The sequence below is a fragment of the Cnephaeus nilssonii genome, assembly GCF_951640355.1.
Source record: "Cnephaeus nilssonii genome assembly, chromosome: 21".
Taxonomy (NCBI): domain Eukaryota; kingdom Metazoa; phylum Chordata; class Mammalia; order Chiroptera; family Vespertilionidae; genus Cnephaeus; species Cnephaeus nilssonii.
The window spans coordinates 2,214,991-2,235,890 of record NC_137092.1 but is presented as its reverse complement, the minus strand read 5'-3'; the positions used below and the strand labels follow the sequence as shown (position 1 = coordinate 2,235,890).

General features: G+C 56.9%; 1 protein-coding gene across 2 annotated transcripts in view; it reads left to right on the top strand.

Annotated features, from left to right (window-relative positions):
• Positions 1-10,610, top strand: part of PLPPR5 (phospholipid phosphatase related 5) — a gene marked incomplete at both ends in the record, with an annotated part of 44,175 nt that extends 33,565 nt beyond the window's left edge. For both annotated transcript variants that reach the window (XM_079760441.1, XM_079760440.1), the window contains one exon: positions 10,578-10,610. In XM_079760441.1, coding sequence (XP_079616567.1) covers positions 10,578-10,610 — 33 coding nt within the window. The remainder of the gene's footprint in view (positions 1-10,577) is intronic.
• Between the last annotated feature and the right edge of the window lie 10,290 nt (positions 10,611-20,900).

Sequence of the window (20,900 nt, the reverse complement as noted above, 5' to 3'; positions counted from 1 at the left end):
ACGGTTCCCCAAAGCGGGAGAGGCCAGTGAGTGCGTGCCGTCACGGACGGAAATTACCATGTTTCGTTCCCATGGCAACCGTGGAGGGAAAGTACAGGGCTAGGAATATTCTAAGGGGACTCGCAATGACCCGGAGAAGCAAACACACGGACTGTTTTGAAGGTTAGAACATCACAGGGTCAAGGTGAAGCCTGAGCTGCAGGTTAGGCAGAGTGGGGGGGGGCGGGTGGAGAGCCATGCTTTTGCAGGTGTGGGCAGCCCTGGGTTGGAGGGTTGGCTTGGCTATATAATGACTAAGTAGGATCAGACAAATTCCTCCTTTTCTCCTTACCTGAAAAAAATGGATACAATTATGGTTCTTTTATAGGGTAACTAGAGGCCCGGTGCACAAAATTCATGCACGGGTAGGGTTCCTAGGCCTGGCCAGCAATCAGGGCCAATCGGGGGCCTTCCAGCTGCCAGCCAGGGCCTTCCTTCATTCTGCACCGCCCCCTTGTGGTCAGCGCACATCACAGGGAGCAATCGGACTCCCGGTCCCTGGTCAAACTCCTGAGGGGACACTTTGCATATTAGCCTTTTATATAGAGAGATTGTTTGAAATGACAGATCACAAATAAACTTCTTGGCACACAGTTGGTGCTTAAATCAAGGTAGCTCCCTCCTGTAAAACGAATGATTCCCTTAATAGGATCTTCGTTGTATTTCGGACTGGGATACCCCATAGAGCTATTTCGTGGACTTGAAGGTTTATGCAGATTGTCTGTGCCATACGTAGAGCATATGGCAGAAAGTCTTACAGCAAAAAAATGCCGCATAGATTAGTGTCACAGCAACAGCAAAACAGCCCCATGGTTTCTTGCCAAGACCAACGTGATTACCCATGACTTTGCTGTCTGGGATAAGGCCCTTTGAGGCTTCAGCATGTTGGCACGAATACGTCTGGGAATCCATTTAAGTCGTGTTTGCTTTTCTCGAATGCAAATCTTTGTTTTACAGAGCTGCCCAACTGTAACGTAGACGTTCCATAGGAGCTTGTCAAAACAGCTTTATTAGGGGCCAGATATTGGAATAGTTCGTGGAACTCAGTCTCCTCATATTTTCGCCAGTTTTTCTCGCCGGAGCTTCGAGCACTTACGAGACGTATTCGCCGTCAATCAACGCTGGCGTGCTGTGCTCGGCTCTCGTTTGTCTCATTTCATTTCGCTTTGAAGAGTCCATTGAAAAGGGGAGTTAAACACCCCAACAGGCGCCAGCATTGCAGGATCCGAGGACGCGTGCACATGGCTATTGTTTGCCGTGTCATCTTCCCTGTCTGTGCCCTCCCACATTCAGTGCTTATTTCTCCACGCTGTTTACAAATTATAATACACTCTGCAAAAGATTAAAAGCCGGGTTTTTTTCAACGTTATCTAACAGGCCTTTTATGAAAGCATCTTCTCAGTAAGTTACCTCTGAGCACAAGCCGTCTTTCTCGTCTCTTTGGAGGGAATAAATAGCGAGTGGCTGGCTGCATCTTCGGATCCTAGGGTTCCTGCAGCCATCAGTCAGGGAGGCGATCAAACGACACAGGATGCAGAAGTCACTGGCAGTGCACACCCGCCAGGGACCCGGAGACGCCCCGCCCGCCCTCCCCGCTCCCTCTGCTCCCTCACGCACGGCGGACGGTGCTAGGAACGCTTCCCCGGCGGTCTGGCTGCCACGGCGCGCTGAACTTTGTTTTCTGGAAAAAAGGAAAGTTGCATCTGACGCAAGCAAGGAAAACGACGACCCTTCCACCATCTTAGGAAACAGCCACGTTTTTTTCTTGCTTGTTGCTTCCTTTAAAGAAGCAAAAAGTAATCCGTGTCCCTTGTTTAAAAGGTGACAGTCAGGCCCTGGCCGGCGGGGCTCGAGGTTGGAACGTTGGCCCAGCACGGAAGGGTCGTGGGTTCAATTCCCGGTCAAGGGCATATACCTGTGATGCAGGTTCCACCCCAGCCCCCGTGGGGTGTGTGTGGGAGGTGACCGATGCGTCTCTCTCACATTGATGCTCCTCTCTCTCTCTCTTCCTTCCACTCTCTAAAAATCAATGGGAAAAGTTATCCTCTGGGTCCGTGGTTGGCAAACCGCGGCTCGCGAGCCGCATGCGGCTCTTTGGCCCCTTGAGTGTGGCTCTTCCACAAAATACCACGGCCTGGGCGAGTCTATGTTGAAGAAGTGGCGTTAGAAGAAGTTTAAGTTTAAAAAATGTGGCTCTCCAAAGAAATGTCCATCGTTGTCCTGTTGATGTTTGGCTCTGTTGGCTAATGAGTTTGCCGACCGCTGCTCTGGGTGAGGATTCACCACAACAGCGAGGTGAAAACCCGGATAAGAAAACCACGTGAACTGGGAGTTCCTGTCTCCTGCGCAGCCCCTGGGTGTGATCCCCGGCCTCGGCCCGCGGTGCGTGGGCGCCTGTGAGCCGGTTCTCTCTGGCCTGCTCCTGCTCCTGCTCCTGCTCACCTTGTGCTTCCCGGGTGTGGCCCCAGGTCCACGCGGAGATCGCTGGCCAAGCCGAGCAGAAAAGGCTCGCCTTCAACAAGAGCTTCCGTGTCTGGAGTCACGCGCAGGACGTCACGCATGAAGCATCGTGCTCATGCCGCCGGGGACCATTGCGTGCACCTGCTTCCGTGTTGCAGAGGAAGCAACATGGTCAGGTTAGGGAGCGTGTCCACGGTCACACGACGGGTCCGGGCTCTGACCCAAGAACGCGGAACCGAATTCTCCTTGTTTATCAGGTCGGAGCTCACACTCCCAGCCCGCGCTGCACAGCAGGGGCTCCCCGGGGACAGAGCCCTGGCCCGGCTCCACGCCACCGGCGGTGTCCTCAGCCGGGGCAGAGGGGACGAGCCGTCCCCGGGACAGCGCAGGCCCTGGGCGCACACCCAGCGGTTCTGACCCAGCGGGCCTGGGGCGCACACCCAGCGGTTCTGACCCAGCGGGCCTGGGGCGCACACCCAGCGGTTCTGACCCAGCGGGCCTGGGCGCACACCCAGCGGTTCTGACCCAGCGGGCCTGGGGGTCTGGATGGCACCAGGCATCACCGGTGATTTGGGTCCAGGGCCAACCGCTGCCGGGGGCCAGGGGCCTGCAGAGCTGAGACAGTGGGTTTGAACATGGGCTGCGCATTCGTTCGTTCGTTCCAGCCGCCTGGAGAGCCTTTGCGAATCCCATGGCCCGGCCCGCTTCACACCAATTAAGTCCAAGTCCCAGGAGAAGCATCAGTGTCGTGGTAAAACTCCCCGGTGGTTCTGCGAGCAGCCAGGAGGGGGACCCAGGGCTCCTGGGGTTCCTGCGGAAAGCCCGCGCCCCCGAGCTGGGGCTTGGAGAGACTCAGATCTGAGCTGACACCCCTCCGAGGCTGGCTGCCTCTGCTGAACCCGCCGATCAGGGGAAGCCGCCCGAGAGTTCGCCCAGAAAGTAGCTCTTCGCCCCTTCAATTCGAAGTGATTCTAAAACTCTGCCCGGAAACAGGACCCAGGGGAGAGACGGGGTTCCCAAAGGCGCCTCTCCCCAGGGAACGGGGTCTGAGGTCAAGGCCCAGCGGCAACTCCCTTATTTAATGACGGGACCGAGACTCCTCATCCTAACCCTCAGGGCCAGGGGCCCCTCAGGACTCAGACACTGTGCAGTTCAGGGCAAACGCCGTGTGTTCTGTAGAAGCAGGACCGGAAGCAGTGCTTCACCATCAGCGATGGGCATCGGAGCAGACAGACAGACAGACAGACAGTCCCCATGGCCTCCCATCCACCCAGGCCCCCTCCTGCCCCCAGATGAGTTTGTAGCAACCGTGTAAGACATATTTGGGGGTTAACGTGTGTACGCTAGATCTGTAAACTTGCAGAATTGTGATGTTCCAACCAATTGTTTTTTTTAAATCTCCATGGTTTTATTTATTTATTACCTTGTATTTCGTTTCTGTGGCTTTTAAAAATATATATATATTTCTGCCCTAACTGGTTTGGCTCAGTGGATAGAGCGTCGGCCTGCAGACTGAGGAGTCCCAGGTTCAATTCCGGTCAAGGGCATGTACTTTGGTTGCGGGCACATCCCCAGTAGGGGGGTGTGCAGGAGGCAGCTGATCGATGTTTCTCTCTCATCGATGTTTCTAACTCTCTATCGCTTTCCCTTCCTCTCTATAAAAAATCAATAAAATATATTTTAAATATATATATTTCTTTTATTGATTTCAGAGAGGAAGAGAGAGATAGAAACATCAATGATGAGAGAGAATCATGGATCAGCTGCCTCCTGCACACCACCTATTGGGGATATGCCCGCAACCAAGGTACATGCCCTTGACCGGGAATCGAACTGGGACCTCTTGGTTCATAGATCGATGCTCAACCACTGAGCCACGCTGGTCAGGCTATCTCTGTGGCTTTTACAGGCGACTATAATGAGATGTTTGCGAAGACCGGGACCTTTGTGTGTGTATATGATCTCATTTGCTCTTAATTTAAAAAACCCGTGTAAATGGTCTTCTCCCCATTGCACAGACGAAAGAGCTGGGTCTCAGAGAGGCTGTGTTGCGTGTGAACATGCTGTGGTCAGGGGCCCACATGCAAACACACTGAAGCCCACCGGCCACACAGCTTCCCCACGCGGGAGCTGAAGACTGAGTCCTTGAATGGAAGACATTGACGCACAGACCCCGTTTTCTGTTTAGGCCCCAAACCTACGCCGACGGCTGACAGCCTCCTGATCAAACACAAAGGCTGCTTATGAGCGGCTGGAAGGGAAGGAAACGGGGGCCGTACCTGACCTCAGCCTTCGGCCTAACACCGGGACCCGGGGGCCTCAGACTCAGCCTGTCGGGCTGCATGAGTGGACACCCACAGAGGCACTGACGTAATGGCTGCGCTACCTTTTGTAGGTGTCCCGCGGCCAACCTGCGGAGGGCGGCGAAGAGCACGCACAGGGGAGGCCCTTCAAGGACTGTCTGGCTCGGCTCTTCGGCTGGGTCCTGGGGATGAGCCACCGCGAGCACCTCCGATTAAGGCAATAAACGTAGGTGCGCCGAGCGCACTGGTGTTGGAGCTGAGCTGCAAAGCTCTGGCAAATACAGAACACGCGTCCCTCTGGGCAGGTCCCAGGGCTCCCAAAGGGAGCTGGGTCCGCGGCCACTGTTCTCCTTTACCTTCCAAATAGGTCTCATTTTCCCACGGAGTGTGCACGCATGAGCGGGGCTTAGCATCCCTCAGCCCAACAGCCCTTGCTGGAATGGCTCTTCTCGTTTTGTGTGTTTTTTTACATATATGTAAATATGTTTTTATTGATTTCAGAGAGGAAGGGAGAGGGAGAGAGAGATAGAAACATCAGTGATGAGAGAGAATCATGGATCGGCTGCCTCCTGCACACCCCGCACTGGGGATCAAGCCCGCAACCTGGACCTGTGCCCTGACCAGGAATCTAACCGTGACCTCCTGGTTCATAGGTTGATGTTCAGCCTCTGAGCCATGCTGGCCGGGCTAGAATGGCTTTTCTTGTTTTCCTACATGAATTGCTCTTTTTTTTTTTTTGCATTTCCCCCTATTTTTCCAAAGGCAAATAAATAAACCGCCAGTGGCATGCCTTGTCTGGTGGCAAGTCACCCCAACATTGCGTGTCCTAAGTAAATGCAGTGCTGTCTGAAATCACCAGAGTGAAATACAAATTATTTTTTTAATATGTTTTTATTGACTTCAGAGAGAAAGGGGGAGAGAGAGAAATATCAATGATGAGAGAGAATCATTGAATGGCTGCCTCCTGCACAACCCCTACTGGGGATCGAGCCCGCAACCCGGGCATGCACCCTGGACCGGAATCGAACCTGGGACCCTTTGGTCCGCAGGCCGACGCTCTATCCACTGAGCCACACCAGCCAGGGCTGAGATACAGCTGTTCGCAGAGAGCACAGAGCTTCGGAAGTCGGCGTGCTGCCTGGCCCTCGGCACTTGCCGAAGGGGAGGCTCTGGGGGTTGCCGTCAGGGCCGGTGCTGGGTCTGCCTGTGCTCTGCCCTCAGGGACCGGGTTTGGTATTTGGCTCGTGGACTTGCTGTGAACTTGGGCGATGCTTTCTGAGGGGGCAGCGCTTTCTCGTCTTCAGCTCTGGGTCCCGCCTGCCCCCCGCACCCCAAGCCTCTGCCTGTGTGACGGCGGAAGCAGTCATCGAACTGGTACGTGATACACGGGGTGTCCCCCCAAACATGTCTACACACTCTGAATACTTACCCATTCCAATGCGTTCAGTCCGAAAGAGAGAAACGTCAGCGGAGCCACCCGCCGTAAAGGGTGCGTACATTCTGGGGGGACGCCCCGTCGATGACCACCTGTTCTCGTGACTCTGAATGACGTGCTTTTCTGCGTGCGTTCTGGCGTGGCCCGCTGCGTGTTTGCGCTGTTCTCTACTAATAAGATCGGCTGCTGCAAAACGCGGGTTCGGCCGGCTCAGAGGGAGACCCCTCGGCCCCCTGTGTGCGGGGAGCCCGTTCCCCGACACGGGTGACCTGGGAGTATCACACGCAGTTCTGTCTCACGTTCCCGAGCAGATGCCGGTGGGGGCCGAGCCGGCGCACACCTCCTGCCCGGGAACGCTGCCCTCTGTCCTGGCCGGTCAGGGCGGGCGCCTACGCACCTCGCCGCGGAGGCTGCTGTGCTGCAGACGCGTGGCCTGGTGGACGGGGAGGACCGGAGTCATTGGCTTGTCCCGCCTCCAGGTGCCGTCTGGGAGAGCCGCCCCAGGCCGGAGGGGAACCATCGCATTCTGTAAAGCCGACGGAGATCAACGGTCCCTCCCCTCCACGCCGCAGCCTGGCTGCACTTGCTCTCGACAGAGAGAGTAATGGCAGAGGGCGCCCGTGCCACCTGCACAGCCCTCCCGAGGACTCAGAACCGGGATTCCATTTCCCCCGCTATTGCTCTGCCCTCGGCACAGTCCCTCCCGTCCTGCGTTTTCATCTGCTTCTCTGCAGACGGCCACCTTTAACAGACAAGCCCGGCACGCGGGGTCCCTCTCGTCCAGTCGGTTTGGAAGTGACGTCCCACAGGTTAAAGCTTATGTGTGGCCCGGCCGGTGTGGCCCAGTGGGCTGGACATCGTCCCAGGCACCGCAAGGTGGCCAGTTCCACTCCCTTCAGGGCACCTGCCCGGGTGGCAGGCTCCATCCCCAATAGGGGGCGTGCAGGAGGCAGTAGCCGATCGATGTTTCTCTCTGGCATCATTGTTTTTTTCTCTCTCTCCCTTCCTCTCTCTCTAAGAAATAAAATAAAATAAAAACAACAACAACACCTTAAGTGTGATACGAAAAGGAAATAGCGCTGTTTGCTAAAAAGCAGGCGTTTTCCCAGGGCGCTGGGGCCTAAACATGTCGTCAGCCACCTGCAGTCTAACCCGGTAATGACTCCGCGGAAGCACGGGGTTTGGGGCAGGGAGAGGAAGCCTGAGTGGGCACCGAAACATGGTTTTATTGTATTATTTTTTAATACGTTTTTTATCGATTTCAGAGAGGAAGGGACAGGGAGAGAGAGAGAAACATTAATGATGAGGGAGAATCCTTGATCGGCTGCCTCCTGCACGCCCCTTTAGTGGGGATCGAGCCCACAACCCGGGCATGTACCCTTGACCAGAATTGAACCTGGGACCTTTCAGTCCACAGGCCGATGCTCTATCCACTGAGCCACACCAGCCAGGGCCTGAAACATGATTTTAAATGCCAGACTGAGCTCAGCACGCCGGAGCTCAAAGTTATACGTCCAAGGCCTTATTTCCCAGGTGACTTCCTGTCCCTCTCTGGGGCGGTCTCACCGAGGCCTGTTGTCTGTGTGTTATTAGCATCCGTTTCCCCCCTCAGGGGGTCCAGGTGTAGATGACCATTTACGCGGTCACACTGCACATTCTTTTTTGTTGTCGTCGTTAATCCTCACCCGAGGACACGTTTCCGTTGATTTTTAGAGAGAGTGGAAGGGAGAGGGAGAAACACAGAGAGAGAGAAACATCGATGTGAGAGGGGCACATCCACTGGCCGCCTCCTGCACGCGCCTCAGGGTCAGGGATGGGGCCTGCAACCGAGGTTCGTGCCCTCGACCTGAGGGGAACCTGGGACCCTGCCGTCCGCGGGCAGATGCTCTCTCCACTGAGCCGCACCAGCCAGAGCCCATGGCTCTTTCCTGGTGTCACTCACTACCTGCCTTCGCCTCTGCCCGCGTCCTGCCCTGCGTTCATTCTCGGCGGCTTGTCTCTGATCCTTTTCCTGCTTTGTGCCGCTCCTTTACGGTTTCTCTCCCGCCTTCCCAGGTCCTGGCTGTCCCCTGCGCGTAGGACCGCCTTCGGCAAATATAATGAGCCTCGCAGGCCTCCAGACCTAGGCCAAGGGGACCCGGCACCTCGGCCTCCCGCGTACCGTCCGTTTCCTGTCTGATCTTCTGTTCCTAACTCCTTTCCTTCCTTTTTAGCTGCCACTGCCTCGCCCTTCACCTCCCCACCTTGCCGCAGAGGGATGAGTCTCCAGTTTATTTCTTAACCTCTTCCCAGCAGGTCCTGCCCGGATGGGGGCGCCCTGGCCAGCTCTGTCCTGAAACCCTGTATCCCACACACGGTCTCGGCTCCCAGGGGTCGGGGCCTCTGAGGCCGGGGGAAGTGAGCCTGGGACGGACTGTGTCCGCCCTGCTCGGGGCTTCCATTCCATCCTCGGGCCTCCGACGCCTGGGCCAGGTCTGTGTGTCCTCGGGTCAGCCTGCGCTTCTGTGAGGGAGGCACGGGGACACGCAGAGCGGCCAAGGAGCTCCCCACGTTCCCACCAGGCCTTTCTCACGGGGCACCCACGTTCCCGCGGTCCTGTCGGAGTGACAACGCAGGCTCGCTGGCCGCTGGTTTTCACGGACACTGCTTCTCTCCAGGGTCCCACCCGGGAAATAGCGCCCGGGGCAGCCGTCGGCAGTATCCTCCGCGTTGGGACTTGATAGGCCCACATCCAGGGAAAAGGGATTTCCATTTCTTCACACACACTTTTTTAAATAATTTGTATTGATGTCAGAGAGGAAGGGAGAGGGAGAGAGACAGAGAAACATCCACAAGGAGAGAGAATCATGGACTGGCTGTCTCCTGCACGCCCCCCACTGGGGATTGAGCCTGCAACCCGGGCATGTGCCCTGACCGGGAATCGAACCGTGACCTCCTGGTTCATAGGTCAACAACCCCTGAGCCATGCTGGCTGGGCCCTTCACACACCTTTTTAAAAAATGTTCTAAGTAAACAGTTTACACTTGAATTTGCAAAAAGCTCCCGTGCACAGGAGACACCTCTTGGCATGCGTTCATTACACAGAATGCCTTTGTAGGATGCGCGTGACTTAGAGTGAATACAGAAGCCACTCTGATAAGCATTCCAGACGGGGGCTGTGAGGGTCACGCCCTTTTGTCCAGCCGCCGCTGCCGGGCCATCCGTCACTCACCTTAGATCTAGGCGCCCCTGGAGGTGGCGTGATTCGTTACGTCAGGGCCGTTTGGTGCTGCGATTCCAGCAGCCGCGGAGGGCCTGTTGCACGTCGGAATCCATTGAAATGTTAGTCGTTCCGCAGGGTTTCTTTGTACCCAATGCTGGGGCTTGGAAAAATAAGAAATAAAAACAAGCCAAAGGCTGTGGGGAGAACTCTGCGGTTGAGGTCACGGCAGACAGGGCCGTCTGGGGCCCGGCCTCCTGCAGCGGAAAAGCGGTGTCTCAGTAGGTCTCTGTCCGCCAGCCACGGACGGAGCCCATGCCCACCTCATCTGCGCCACCTGTCGCCCGGGAGCAGCGACGCCGAGGCTCCCACGTCCCGTCGGCCCTGAGCGGAATATTAATGTGTCCGGCTCTGCCGTTTCTCTCCAGATTTCAGTGTTCGTTTTGAAGAGAGCAGGTACAACATTTCCACTTATTTGGTGAATTAAGAATGTTGAAGACAGCCCTGGCCGGCGGGGCTCAGTTGGTTGAGCATCGTCCCTTGCACCAGGAGGTCACGGTTCGATTCCCGGTCAGGGCACAGGCCCGGGGGGTGGGCTTGATCCCCAGTGTGGGGCGTGCGGGAGGCAGCCGATGGGTGTTTCTCTCTCATTGATGTTTCTATCGCTCCCTCTCCCTTCCTCTCTCTCTCTCTCTCAAATTAAAAATAAAAAGCATAATAAAGAATGTTGGCCTGGCCAGCATGGCTCAGTGGTTGAGCATCGACCTAGGAACCAGGAGGACACGGTTCGATTCCCGGTCAAGGGCACAGGCCCAGGTTGCGGGCTCCATCCCCAGTGTGGGGCATGCAGGAAGCAGCCGATCCATGACTCTCTCATCACTGTTGTTTCTCTCTCTCCCTCTCCCTTCCTCTCTGACATCAATAGGTATATACGTATTTTTAAAGAACGTTGAATACAACATGTACTTAGCAGCTAAGTGTATGTCACGGTACATGGGACCTAATACCACTGTGTGTTGTGCAGCCTGAGCCTACGGGATGTGGCTGTCCGCGCGGCTGGGGACGGTTGGCACAAGCACTAATTCCTGGACGGAGTCAGCCCCGCCCAGACCCTGACTTGGCTTCCTCTCTCTCCCCGCAGAACCACATCACCGCCTTCGCCGAAGTCACATGATATAGAAGCCGCCGGGCCGTCCCTGCACTGGACGGCGTCCCTCTTCACCGTCCATTCCTAGCACCCAAAGTTTGTCCGACTGCAAAGGAGTTTCTCCAGTTGTCCGATGGTTTTCCTCAGTTTAAAGTCAGTGTCAACGTCTCCGTTTCCCCCACTAGACTGTGAGCTCCTCCCAGGCGGGCCGCGTCTCCCTCCTCCGGGCCCCCGTCCCCGGCGGCGCGGCCGGGCACAGAGTAGGTGTTCAGCTAACGCGGGAGGCCCCGGGGGAGCCCCTTGGTTCTGACCTGAAACACCCCCCTGGGTTTCTCCCTGAATCCCCGAGGCTACGGGAAAAGAAACCGGCTACACACACGGGTCACATCTGTCTCAGAAGTCCCTCCGTTCGGGGCTCGTTCGTGTTCTCCTTGTTCACGTCGGAAGGCGGAGGAGCCGGCCGCCCGCCCCGCAGCCCGCCGCGCTTCCTGTGACGTGGACGTGGAGCGACACGGGGGGGGTTTTCACTTCATTCGTCCGCATGACACCACGGCCGCCCTCGCCGAGCTCGGTGTGCGAACCGGCCTTCCTCCTGGGGAGTATGTTCTGTACGAGACCCCGTTTGCACACGAGGTTCCGCTCCATTTCCCTGACGACACCTTCCACTCAGTCCCTTCTCAGACTGGTGCTTCTGCTTTTGGAGGGGGAGATGCCAATTTTTACTGTAATCAGTAATGTATCATAATTAAAAGCTATTTATTTGGACGCGGGTTCCTGACGACTGTGGTGTGGCCGTGGACGCGAGGCTTCGGAACGGGGCAGCGGGCTGGGCGGCTCGGGGCGCTGAGTCCGGCGATGGCCCGACGCCCTGAGCGGGGAGCCGTGTCTCCCGTTGATGGCAGTGTCTCCAGACTGGTCAGAGCTCCCTTCTGGGGCTTTTTACGCATCAAGTTCCCACGTAACTTCTAAAAATGTGTTTCTATTGACGTCAGCGAGGAAGGGAGAGGGAAGGGGGGAGAGAGAAACATCAACGATGAGAATCATGGATCGGGTGCCTCCTGCACGCCCGGCACGTGCCCTGACGGGGCATCGAACCACGACCTCCTGGTTGGTAGGTCGATGCCCAACCACTGAGCCAGGCCGGCCGGGCTTGACCACGTTTTTAAACCGACTCCTCTCCGCATCAGGCGGGTCCCACTGGGTTCTCCCGCAGGGCCAGCCAGCCCTCCGTCTCAGCCCCAAGCGCTCACTGCTTCTTTCTGGTTTACACGGCACGGCCACCGGGGGGCACTGCGGCTGGCGACTATTAATAGTCACGCGACACGGAGAGCCCGGCTGGCAGGGGCGGCACGGCGCAGAGCATGGCACTGACGCGTGCAGGGGCCGAGAGCCCGGGGGAGGGAGGCCGGCCCTTCGTCTGCCCGAGACCCTCACACACGCACCACTTCTGCGCGCCTCCCATTGGCCAAGGCGCACCAGCATGCTTGGCCTTACTTGGCCTTGCTTGACCTTGACCTTGCTGGAATGTGACCCAGTGGGGAAGCACCCACACAAGGGGAGACGGACGAGCTGTCTGTCAAAGGTCCGAGTGGCCATCGGTCAGAATCGCTACTGTTATAAATTGAGATCCGTTCCTTAAGCCTTCATCGTCTCACTCAGCGACGTTTATCCCGGCCCCACCGTGTGCCAAGTCCCATCCCAGACCAGACCCGCCCTGCGCCCGCTGGGTTGCGCTTTATTGGAGGGGTTAGTGACGTGAAGACGAGCGTACACGCGCGATGCAGCTTCAGGTCCTGACGCGGGGGTGAGGCGGGCCAGGCTGCGGAGGGGCGTGGCGTGGACGGCGAGGCCGGGCCCTCAGGCAGCGTGCAGGTGCCCGCGAGGTGACGGGCAGGGGAGGCGCCCGAGAAATGCTCCTTTCCTCCCCCCACCCCCACCCCCCCGACACCGAGACCATGAGCACCCACAACGGGAGCCGCCAGTGGAGGTGCTGACTAGCCACTTACAAAACATGGAAAAGGTGAGAACGCCCCCACCCGGCAAGGATGGGACGTGGCCGACGGGACGTGCTTCCTGCTGGCGGGTACGTCGCTGCGAGCGCAGCGGGGCCACACACGTCGGGGTCCAGTCCCTCGCTTCCTGGGATCTGCCTCCCAAAGCAACGTGGCCACAGGTCTCAGAGGGGGCTGTGGCAGCGTGACCCGCGTGACCTCAAAACCACGTGCAGCCACGGCAGCAGGGGCCGGGCGCGGTGCGAGCCCACGGAACACTCAGGACGTGGTCGTGCGGGTGATAGCTACGCACGTTGTGTAGCAGCAGCAAATGTGTCTGCTGGAATTCCAGGTTGAAAAGGGATGCGAATCACACCCCATGATTGCTAGGATGCAGCCGTCACATACGTGACTGCGCAAGGTTGAAAGACAGCGCGGAGACGGGGCTTCCAGAACGTGCGCATTTGCCGCCGTGAAAGATACAGCTCGGCGACGCCGTGGCCTTTCGCAGGTGTTTACAGCGGTAAGGCGAAGGGCCACGGAGGACGAGGCCTTTCCGCTCCACGGGCTTGGTCTTGACCGAAGTCCTGCTATCTTTGTTCTGCAATCTGGCCGAACCTTAGCCGATCCTAATTTATACACCCCAACTTAGCACCTTTCTGATTTATTGAGTGGCTCTTTCTTTATTGAATGGCCTAGATCTTAAACAAATAAATCCTGACATTTAGTGAGTGACGTGTGATCAGCAGGAACGTATTTATGATGCACTGCAGTGAAATGTGGGTTTTACGTTATATGGTATGTGTTGTCTTCATTACTGAAGTTTGTGGGGGGCGGGGGAGGGGAGGATCTGGCCCTTCCTTGCTTAAAAACTGGTTGTGGGCGGAAGGCCAGCTGTCCTGTCACAGGGGCTCGATTTTGTCCCCCAGGGGACACTGGTGATGACTGCAGACATTGTCCCGCCATGGGGGAGGAGAGCGTGTGACTGCCAGCCGGCGGGCTGAGGCCAGGGATGTGGCTAAACACCCCACGTGCCCAGGACAGCCCCTCGATGAACAGTGATCTGCCAGCCAAGCCCAGGACGAGAAACCTGGTGGAAAAAAAAACACAACTTTTGGTTTTATTTCCTCTCTGAAAGCATGACTCTGCGCAAGCCACTTAGTCCCAGGTCCCAACTTACACATTTGTAAAACGGCAGAGCTCTGTGTCCCGATCACGGGGCTGTGCTGAGGGTAAAGAACAGGACGGGGCTTGGTGTTCTAAAACACGCCATCTCCACGTGATCCTCCGGGGGTCTGAGAAACCTCTGGGAGCGGGTCACAGAGAATGAAGGTAGGAGTTCTAAATCGCTGGTGACTAATTGCTTTTGACGCTGTCAATTTCCATGGCGGGACCCAGACCTCCACCCGGGGCCTTCACCTACATCCGGGTGTCTGAAGTCAATCCTGTGGCCCAGACCTCTATCCCGGGACACAGAGTCCTTACCGGAGGCCAGACCCCAATCCAGGGATCAGACCTTCATCTAAGGATCAGACCTCATTTCGGGGCCCAGTCCTTCGTGGGAGGACCCCTATTTATTTACAAGGCGGGACTAGGACCTCCCACAGGGCCCTGCACTGTGGCCCCGGTGCTGACTTCAATTCCGGGGCCGGTACCACTACCCCGGGACCCAGCCTCCAATTCAGGCACCCAGACCCCCATCCCGGGGCCCAGACCTCCATCGAGGGATCAGACCTCAACTCAGGGCACAGACCTCATGGGAGGACCCCTGTTTCCATGGCGAGACTCAGACCTCTATTCGGGGCCTTCACCTTCATCCGGGTATCTGAAGTCAATCCTGTGGCCCAGTCCTCTATTCCGGGACACAGAGTCCTTATCAGAGGCCAAACACCAATATAGGCACCCAGACCCCCATCCCAGGGCCCAGAACTCCGTCCAGGGATCAGACCTCAATTCGGGGCCCAGACCTTCATGGGAGGACCCCTATTTATTTACATGGCGGGACTCGGACCAACCACAGGGCCGTGACCTATGTCCTGGTGCTGACTTCAATTGCGGGGCCTGTACTACTAACTGGGAACCAATCCCGAATCCACGCACACAGACCCCGTTCCTGGGTCCCAGACCTCAATCCAAGAATCAGACCTCAAATCGGGGCACAGACCTTCATGGGAGGTCCCCTGTGTCCATGGCGAGACTCAGACCTCCATCCGAGGCCATCACCTACATCGGGGTATCTGAAGTCAATCCCGTGGCCCAGAGCCTTTGTCCTCTATCACGGGACACAGAGCCTTTACAGTAGCCATGACCTCAATCCAGGCACCCAGACCCCCATCCCAGGGCCCAGACCTCCATCCAGGGATCAGAACTCAATTCTGGTACAGACCTTCATGGGAGGACCCCTGTTTACATGACGGTTCTCGGATATGCCACAGGGCCCGGACCTGTGTCCCGGGTGCTGACTTCAATTCCCGGGCCGGTACCACTACCCCGGGACCCAGCCCCGAATCTAGGCACCCAGACCCCCCTACCTGGTCCCAGTCCTCCATCCAAGAATCAGACCTCAATTCGGGGCACAGACCTTCATGGGAGGACCCCTATTTCCATGGCAAGACTCAGACCTCTATCCGGGGCCTTCACCTACATCCGGGTATCTGACGCCAATCCTGTGGCCCAGACCTCTATTCCGGGACACAGAGTCCTTATCAGAAGCCAGACACCAATCTAGGCACCCAGACCCATATCCCAGGGCCCAGAACACCGTCCAGGGATCAGACCTCAATTCGGGGCCCAGACCTTCATGAGAGGACCCCTATTTACAAGGCGGGACTAGGACCTCCCACAGGGCCCTGAACTGTGTCCCGGATGCTGACTTCAATTCCGGGCCGGTACTACTAACTGGGACTTAACCCCGAATCCACGCACACAGACCCTGTTCCTGGGGCCCAGACCTCCATCTGAGAATCAGTCCTCAAATCGGGGCACAGACCTACATGGGAGGTCCCCTATTTTCATGGCGAGACTCAGACCTCTATCGGGGGCCATCACCTACATCCGGGATCTCAAGTCAATCCTGGGGCCCGGTCCTCTATCACTGGACACAGACTCCTTACCGAAGGCCAGACCCCAATCCAGGCACCCAGACCACCATCCCAGGGACCAGAAATCTGTCCAGGAATAAATCCTCATTTCGAGGACGAGACCTTCATGGCGGGGCGGAGAAGATTATCCCGGGGCCCAGGCCTCAAACACAGAATCCAGTCTTGTATCAGGGCAACAGTTCTTCTGTAACCCAGACCACCATTCCATAACCCAATGTCCAGGTGAGGTACCGGACTGCACCCGTGGCTCAGACCTCCCTCCCCAGCCTGAAATGCCCTCACAGGACCCAGACCTCCAACTGGGGCTCAGACATACATATGGGTCCCAGCCCATCATGGCGGGGCAGAGAAGATTATCCTGGGGCCCAGACCTCAAACACAGAATCCAGTCTTGTATGAGGGGTGTAGTTCTCTATCTGTAACCCAGACCACCATTCCATAACCCAGATGTCCAGGTGAGGGAACAGACGGCCGCCCGACACCCAGATCACCCTCTCTGGCCTGAACTGCCCCCCAGGACCCAACCTCCATCCGGGGCTCAGACCTACATCCAGGTCCCAGACCTTCATGGCAGGTCCGAGAAGGCCAACCCAGGGCCCAGGCTAAAAACAACGAACACAGTGTTGTATCAGGGGACTAGGTCTCCATGCGTAACCCAGACAACAATTCCATAACCCAGGTGTCCTGGTGAGGTACCAGACCGCCTCACGGGGCTCAGACCTCCTTCTCCAGACCAAACTGCCCTCACAGGACCCAGACCTCCATTCGGGTCCCAGACCATCATGGCAGGGCCGAGAAGATTATCCCGGGGCCCAGGCCAAAAACACAGAATCCAGTCTTGTATCAGGGGTGTAGTTCTGCATCTGTAACTCAGACCACCATTCCATAACCCAGATGTCCAGGTGAGGTACCAGACCGCCCCCGGGGCCCAAACCTCCCTCCATGGCACGAACTGCCCTCCTAGGACCCAGAACTCCAAACGGGGCTCAGACCTACATCCTGGTCCCACAACACCATTCTGGGATGAGAAGATTATCCCAGGGCACAAGCCTCAAACACAGAATCCAGTCTTGTATCAGGGATGTAGTTCTTCATCTATAACCCAGACCACTATTCCATTACCCAGATGTCCAGGTGAGGTACCAGACAGCCCTCTGTGCCCAGACCTACCTCCCTGGCCTGAACTGCCCTTCCAGGACCCAGACCTCCATCCTGGGCTCAGACCTACATTGGGGTCCCAGACATTTATCACGAGGACCATTCCAGGGATCCAACTAGAACACAGTGCCTATTCCTTTATTGGAATCTGAATAACCAGGCTAGTCCTGAGCATCATTTCATCATCCCGAGGTCCTGCCCTTGACCCAAACCTCCCACCTGGGCGCATAGCGCCCCGAGTGAACACACCTCTCTCCCAACACCCAGACCTATCAGGGGCACAGACCTATATCCGGGTCCCAGACCTTCATGGCGGGGCCGAAAAGATTATCCCCGGGCCAAGGCCTCAAACACAGAATACAGTCTTGTATCACTGGTGTGCTTTTGCATCTGTAACCCAGACCATCGTTCCATAACCCAAATGTCCAGGTGAGGTACCAGACCGCCCCGCAAGGCTCATACTACCTCCCTGACCTGAACTGCCCTCCCAGGACCCAGAGGTCCCTCCGGGGATCAGACCTACATCTGGGTCCCACACCATCATGGTGGGTCCGAGAAGATTATCCCGGGACCCAAGCCCCAAACACAGAATCCAGTCTTGTATCAGGGGTGTAGTCCTGCTTCTGTAAGCCAGACCACCATTCCATACCCAGATGTCTAGATGAGGTATCAGACCCCACTCCTCGGGGGCTCAGAACTCTCTCCTCGGCCCGAAATGCCTTCCCAGGACCTAGACCTCCATCCGGTGCTCAGACCTACATCCCGTTCCCAGACCTTACTGACGGGGCTGAGAAGGCCACACCGGGGCCCAGACCACAAACACTGAACACAGTATTTTATCAGGAGACTAGATCTCCATACGTACCCCAGACCACTATTCCATAACCCAGATGTCCAGGTGAGGTACCAGACCGCCCCCCGGGGCTCAGACATCCCTCCCCAGCCCGAACTGCCATCACAGGACCCAAACCTCCATCCGGGTCCCGGACCATCATGGTGGGGCCCAGAAGATTATTCCGGGGCCCAGGCCTCAAACACAGAATGCAGACTTGTATCAGGGGTGTAGTTCTGCATCTGTAACCCAGACCAACATTGCATAGCCCAGATGTCCAGTTAAGGTAGCAGACTACTCCCCCGGGTCCCAGAACTCCCTTCCTGGCCCAAACTGCCCTCCCAGGAACCCGACCTCCATCCGGGACTCAGACCTACATCAGGGTCCCAGTCCTTTAGGGCGAGAACCAAAAGGCCTCTCCGGGAACCCAGACTAGAAGCCAGTGCCTATTACGTAATTGGAGTCTAAATATGCAGGCTAGTCCTGACCACACTTTCATGATCCCCAGGTCCTGCCCTTTACCCAAACCCCACACCTGGGCCCATAGCGCCCTCTAGTGACCATACCTCTCCACCAGCACCCAGACCTACAAATGGTGCTCAGACCTACATCCGGGTACCAGACCTTCCTGGCATACCCCAAAAGGCCAACCCGTTCCCCGGGCACAAATACCGAACACAGTGTTTTCTCAAGGGACTACATCTCTATGCATAACCCAGACCTCCATTCCATAACCCAGATGTCCAGGTGAGGTACCAGACTGCCCCCCAGGGCTCCGACCACCCTCCCTGGCCTGAACTACCCTTTACACGAGCAAGACCTCAATCAGGGGTTCAGACCTACATCCTGGTCCCAGACCCTCATGGCGAGTCATTGAAGGTTATCCAGGAGCCCAGGCCTCAAACACAGAATCCAGAATTGTATGAGAGGTGTAGTTCTCCATCTGTAAACCAGCCCACCATTCCATAACCCAGATGTGGAGGTGAGGTACCACCCCCCCCCCCCCCCAGGGCTCAGACTTCCCTCCCTGGCCCGAACTGACCTCCCAGAACCCAGACCTCCATCCGGGGCTCAGACCTACATCAGGGTCCCAGACCTTCATGGTGGTGCCCAGAATGCCAACCTGCGCAACGGCCACAAACACCAAAGACAGTGTTTAATCAGGGGAACAGATCTCCCTGCGTAACCCAGACCACTATTTCATACCCCAGATGGGCAGGTGAGGTACCAGACCACCCCCTGTGCTCAGACCTCCATCCCCCACCCGAACTGCCCTCCCGGGACCCAGGACTCCATCCAGGTCCCACACCTTTGTGGAGGGGCCGAGAAGATTATACCGGGGCTCAGGCCTAAATCACAGAAACCAGTCTTGTATGAGGGGTGTAGTTCTCCATCTGTAACCCAGATCACCATTCCATAACCCAGATGTCCAGTTGAGGTACCAGACCACCCTCCGGGGCTCAGAACGCCTTCCCTGGCCCGAACTGCCCTCCTTGAACCCAGACATCCATCCGCGGATCAGACTTACATGGGGGTCTCAGACCCTAATGGCGAGGTCCAGAAGGCCATTCCTGGGACCCAGACTAGAACACAGTGCCTATTCCTTTACTGGAGTCTAAATATGCAGGCCAGTCCTGACCACCCTCTCATGATCCCCAGGTCCTGCCCTTTACCCAAACCGCCCACCTGGGCCCATAGCGCCCCCTAGTGACCACACCTCTCTCCAAGCACCCAGACCTACATCCGGACCTCAAAGCTACATCCAGGTCCCAGACCTTCATGGAGGGGCCGAGAAGGCCAACCTAGGCCCAGGCCACAAATACCGAACACAGTGTTTTACCAGGTGACTAGATCTTCATCTGTAACCCAGACCACTATTCAATATACTACATGTCCAGGTGAGGTACCAGACCGCCCCCCAGGGCAGATCCCAGCCCGATCTGCCCTTACAGGATCCAGACCTCCATCCGGGGCTCAGACCTACATCCGGGTCCAAGACCTTCACGGTGGTGCCGTTAATGACAACCCGCGCCCCGGCCACAAAAACCAGACAGTGTTTTTCAGGGGACTAGATCTCCATGCGTAAACCAGACCACCATTCCATAACCCAGAGGTCCAGTTGAGGTATCAGACCACCCCCGAGGCTCAGACCTCTTGCCCTGGCCCAAACTGCCCACCCAGAACCCAGACGTCCATCCGCGGCTAAGACCTACATCTGGGTCCCAGACCCTTATGGACAGGACCAGAAGGCCATTCCTGGGACCCAGATAGAACCCAGAGCCTATTCCTTTATCGGAGTCTAAATATGCAGGCCAGTCCTGACCACCCTTTCATGATCCCCAGATGCTGCCCTTTACCCAAAACGCCCACCTGGGCCCATAGCGCCCCCTAGTGACCACACCCCTCTCCAAGCACCCAGACCTACATCCGGGCCTCAAACCTACATCCGGGTCCCAGACCTTCATGGAGGGGCCGAGAAGGCCAACCTGGGCCCAGGCCACAAATACCGAACACACTGTTTTATGAGGTGACTAGATCTCCATTTGTAACCCAGACCACTATTCCATAACCCAGATGTCCAGGTGAGGTACCAGACCACCCCGCAGGGATCAGACCTCCTTCCCTTGCCCGAACTGCCCTTACAGGATCCAGACCTCCATCCGGGGCTCAGACCTACATCCGGGTCCCAGCTCTTCATGGTGGTGCCGAGAATCTCAACCCGCGCCCCGGCCACAAAAAACCAAAGCAAGTGTTTTATCAGGGGACTAGTACTCCATGCGTAACCCAGACCACTATTCCATAACCCAGATGTCCAGCTGAGGTACCAGACCACCCCCCTGGGCTCAGACCTCGATCCCCGACTAGAACTCCCCTCTCGGGACCCAGGACTCCTTCTGGATCCCAGACCTTCGTGGAGGGGCCGAGAATATTATACCGGGGTCAGGCCTAAATCACAGAAACTAGTCTTGTATGAGGGATAAAATTCTCCATCTGTAACCCAGACCACCATTCCATAACCCAGATGTCCATTTGAGGTATGAGACGGCCCCCGGGTCTCAGACCTCCTTAACAGGCCCGAACAGCACTCCCTGAACCCAGACATCCATCCGAGGTCAGACCTACATCGGGGTCCTAGACCCTTATAGACAGGACCAGAAGGCCATTCCCTGGACCCAAACTAGAACACAGTGACTATTTCTTATTGGAGTCCGAATATGCAGGCTAGTCCTGACCA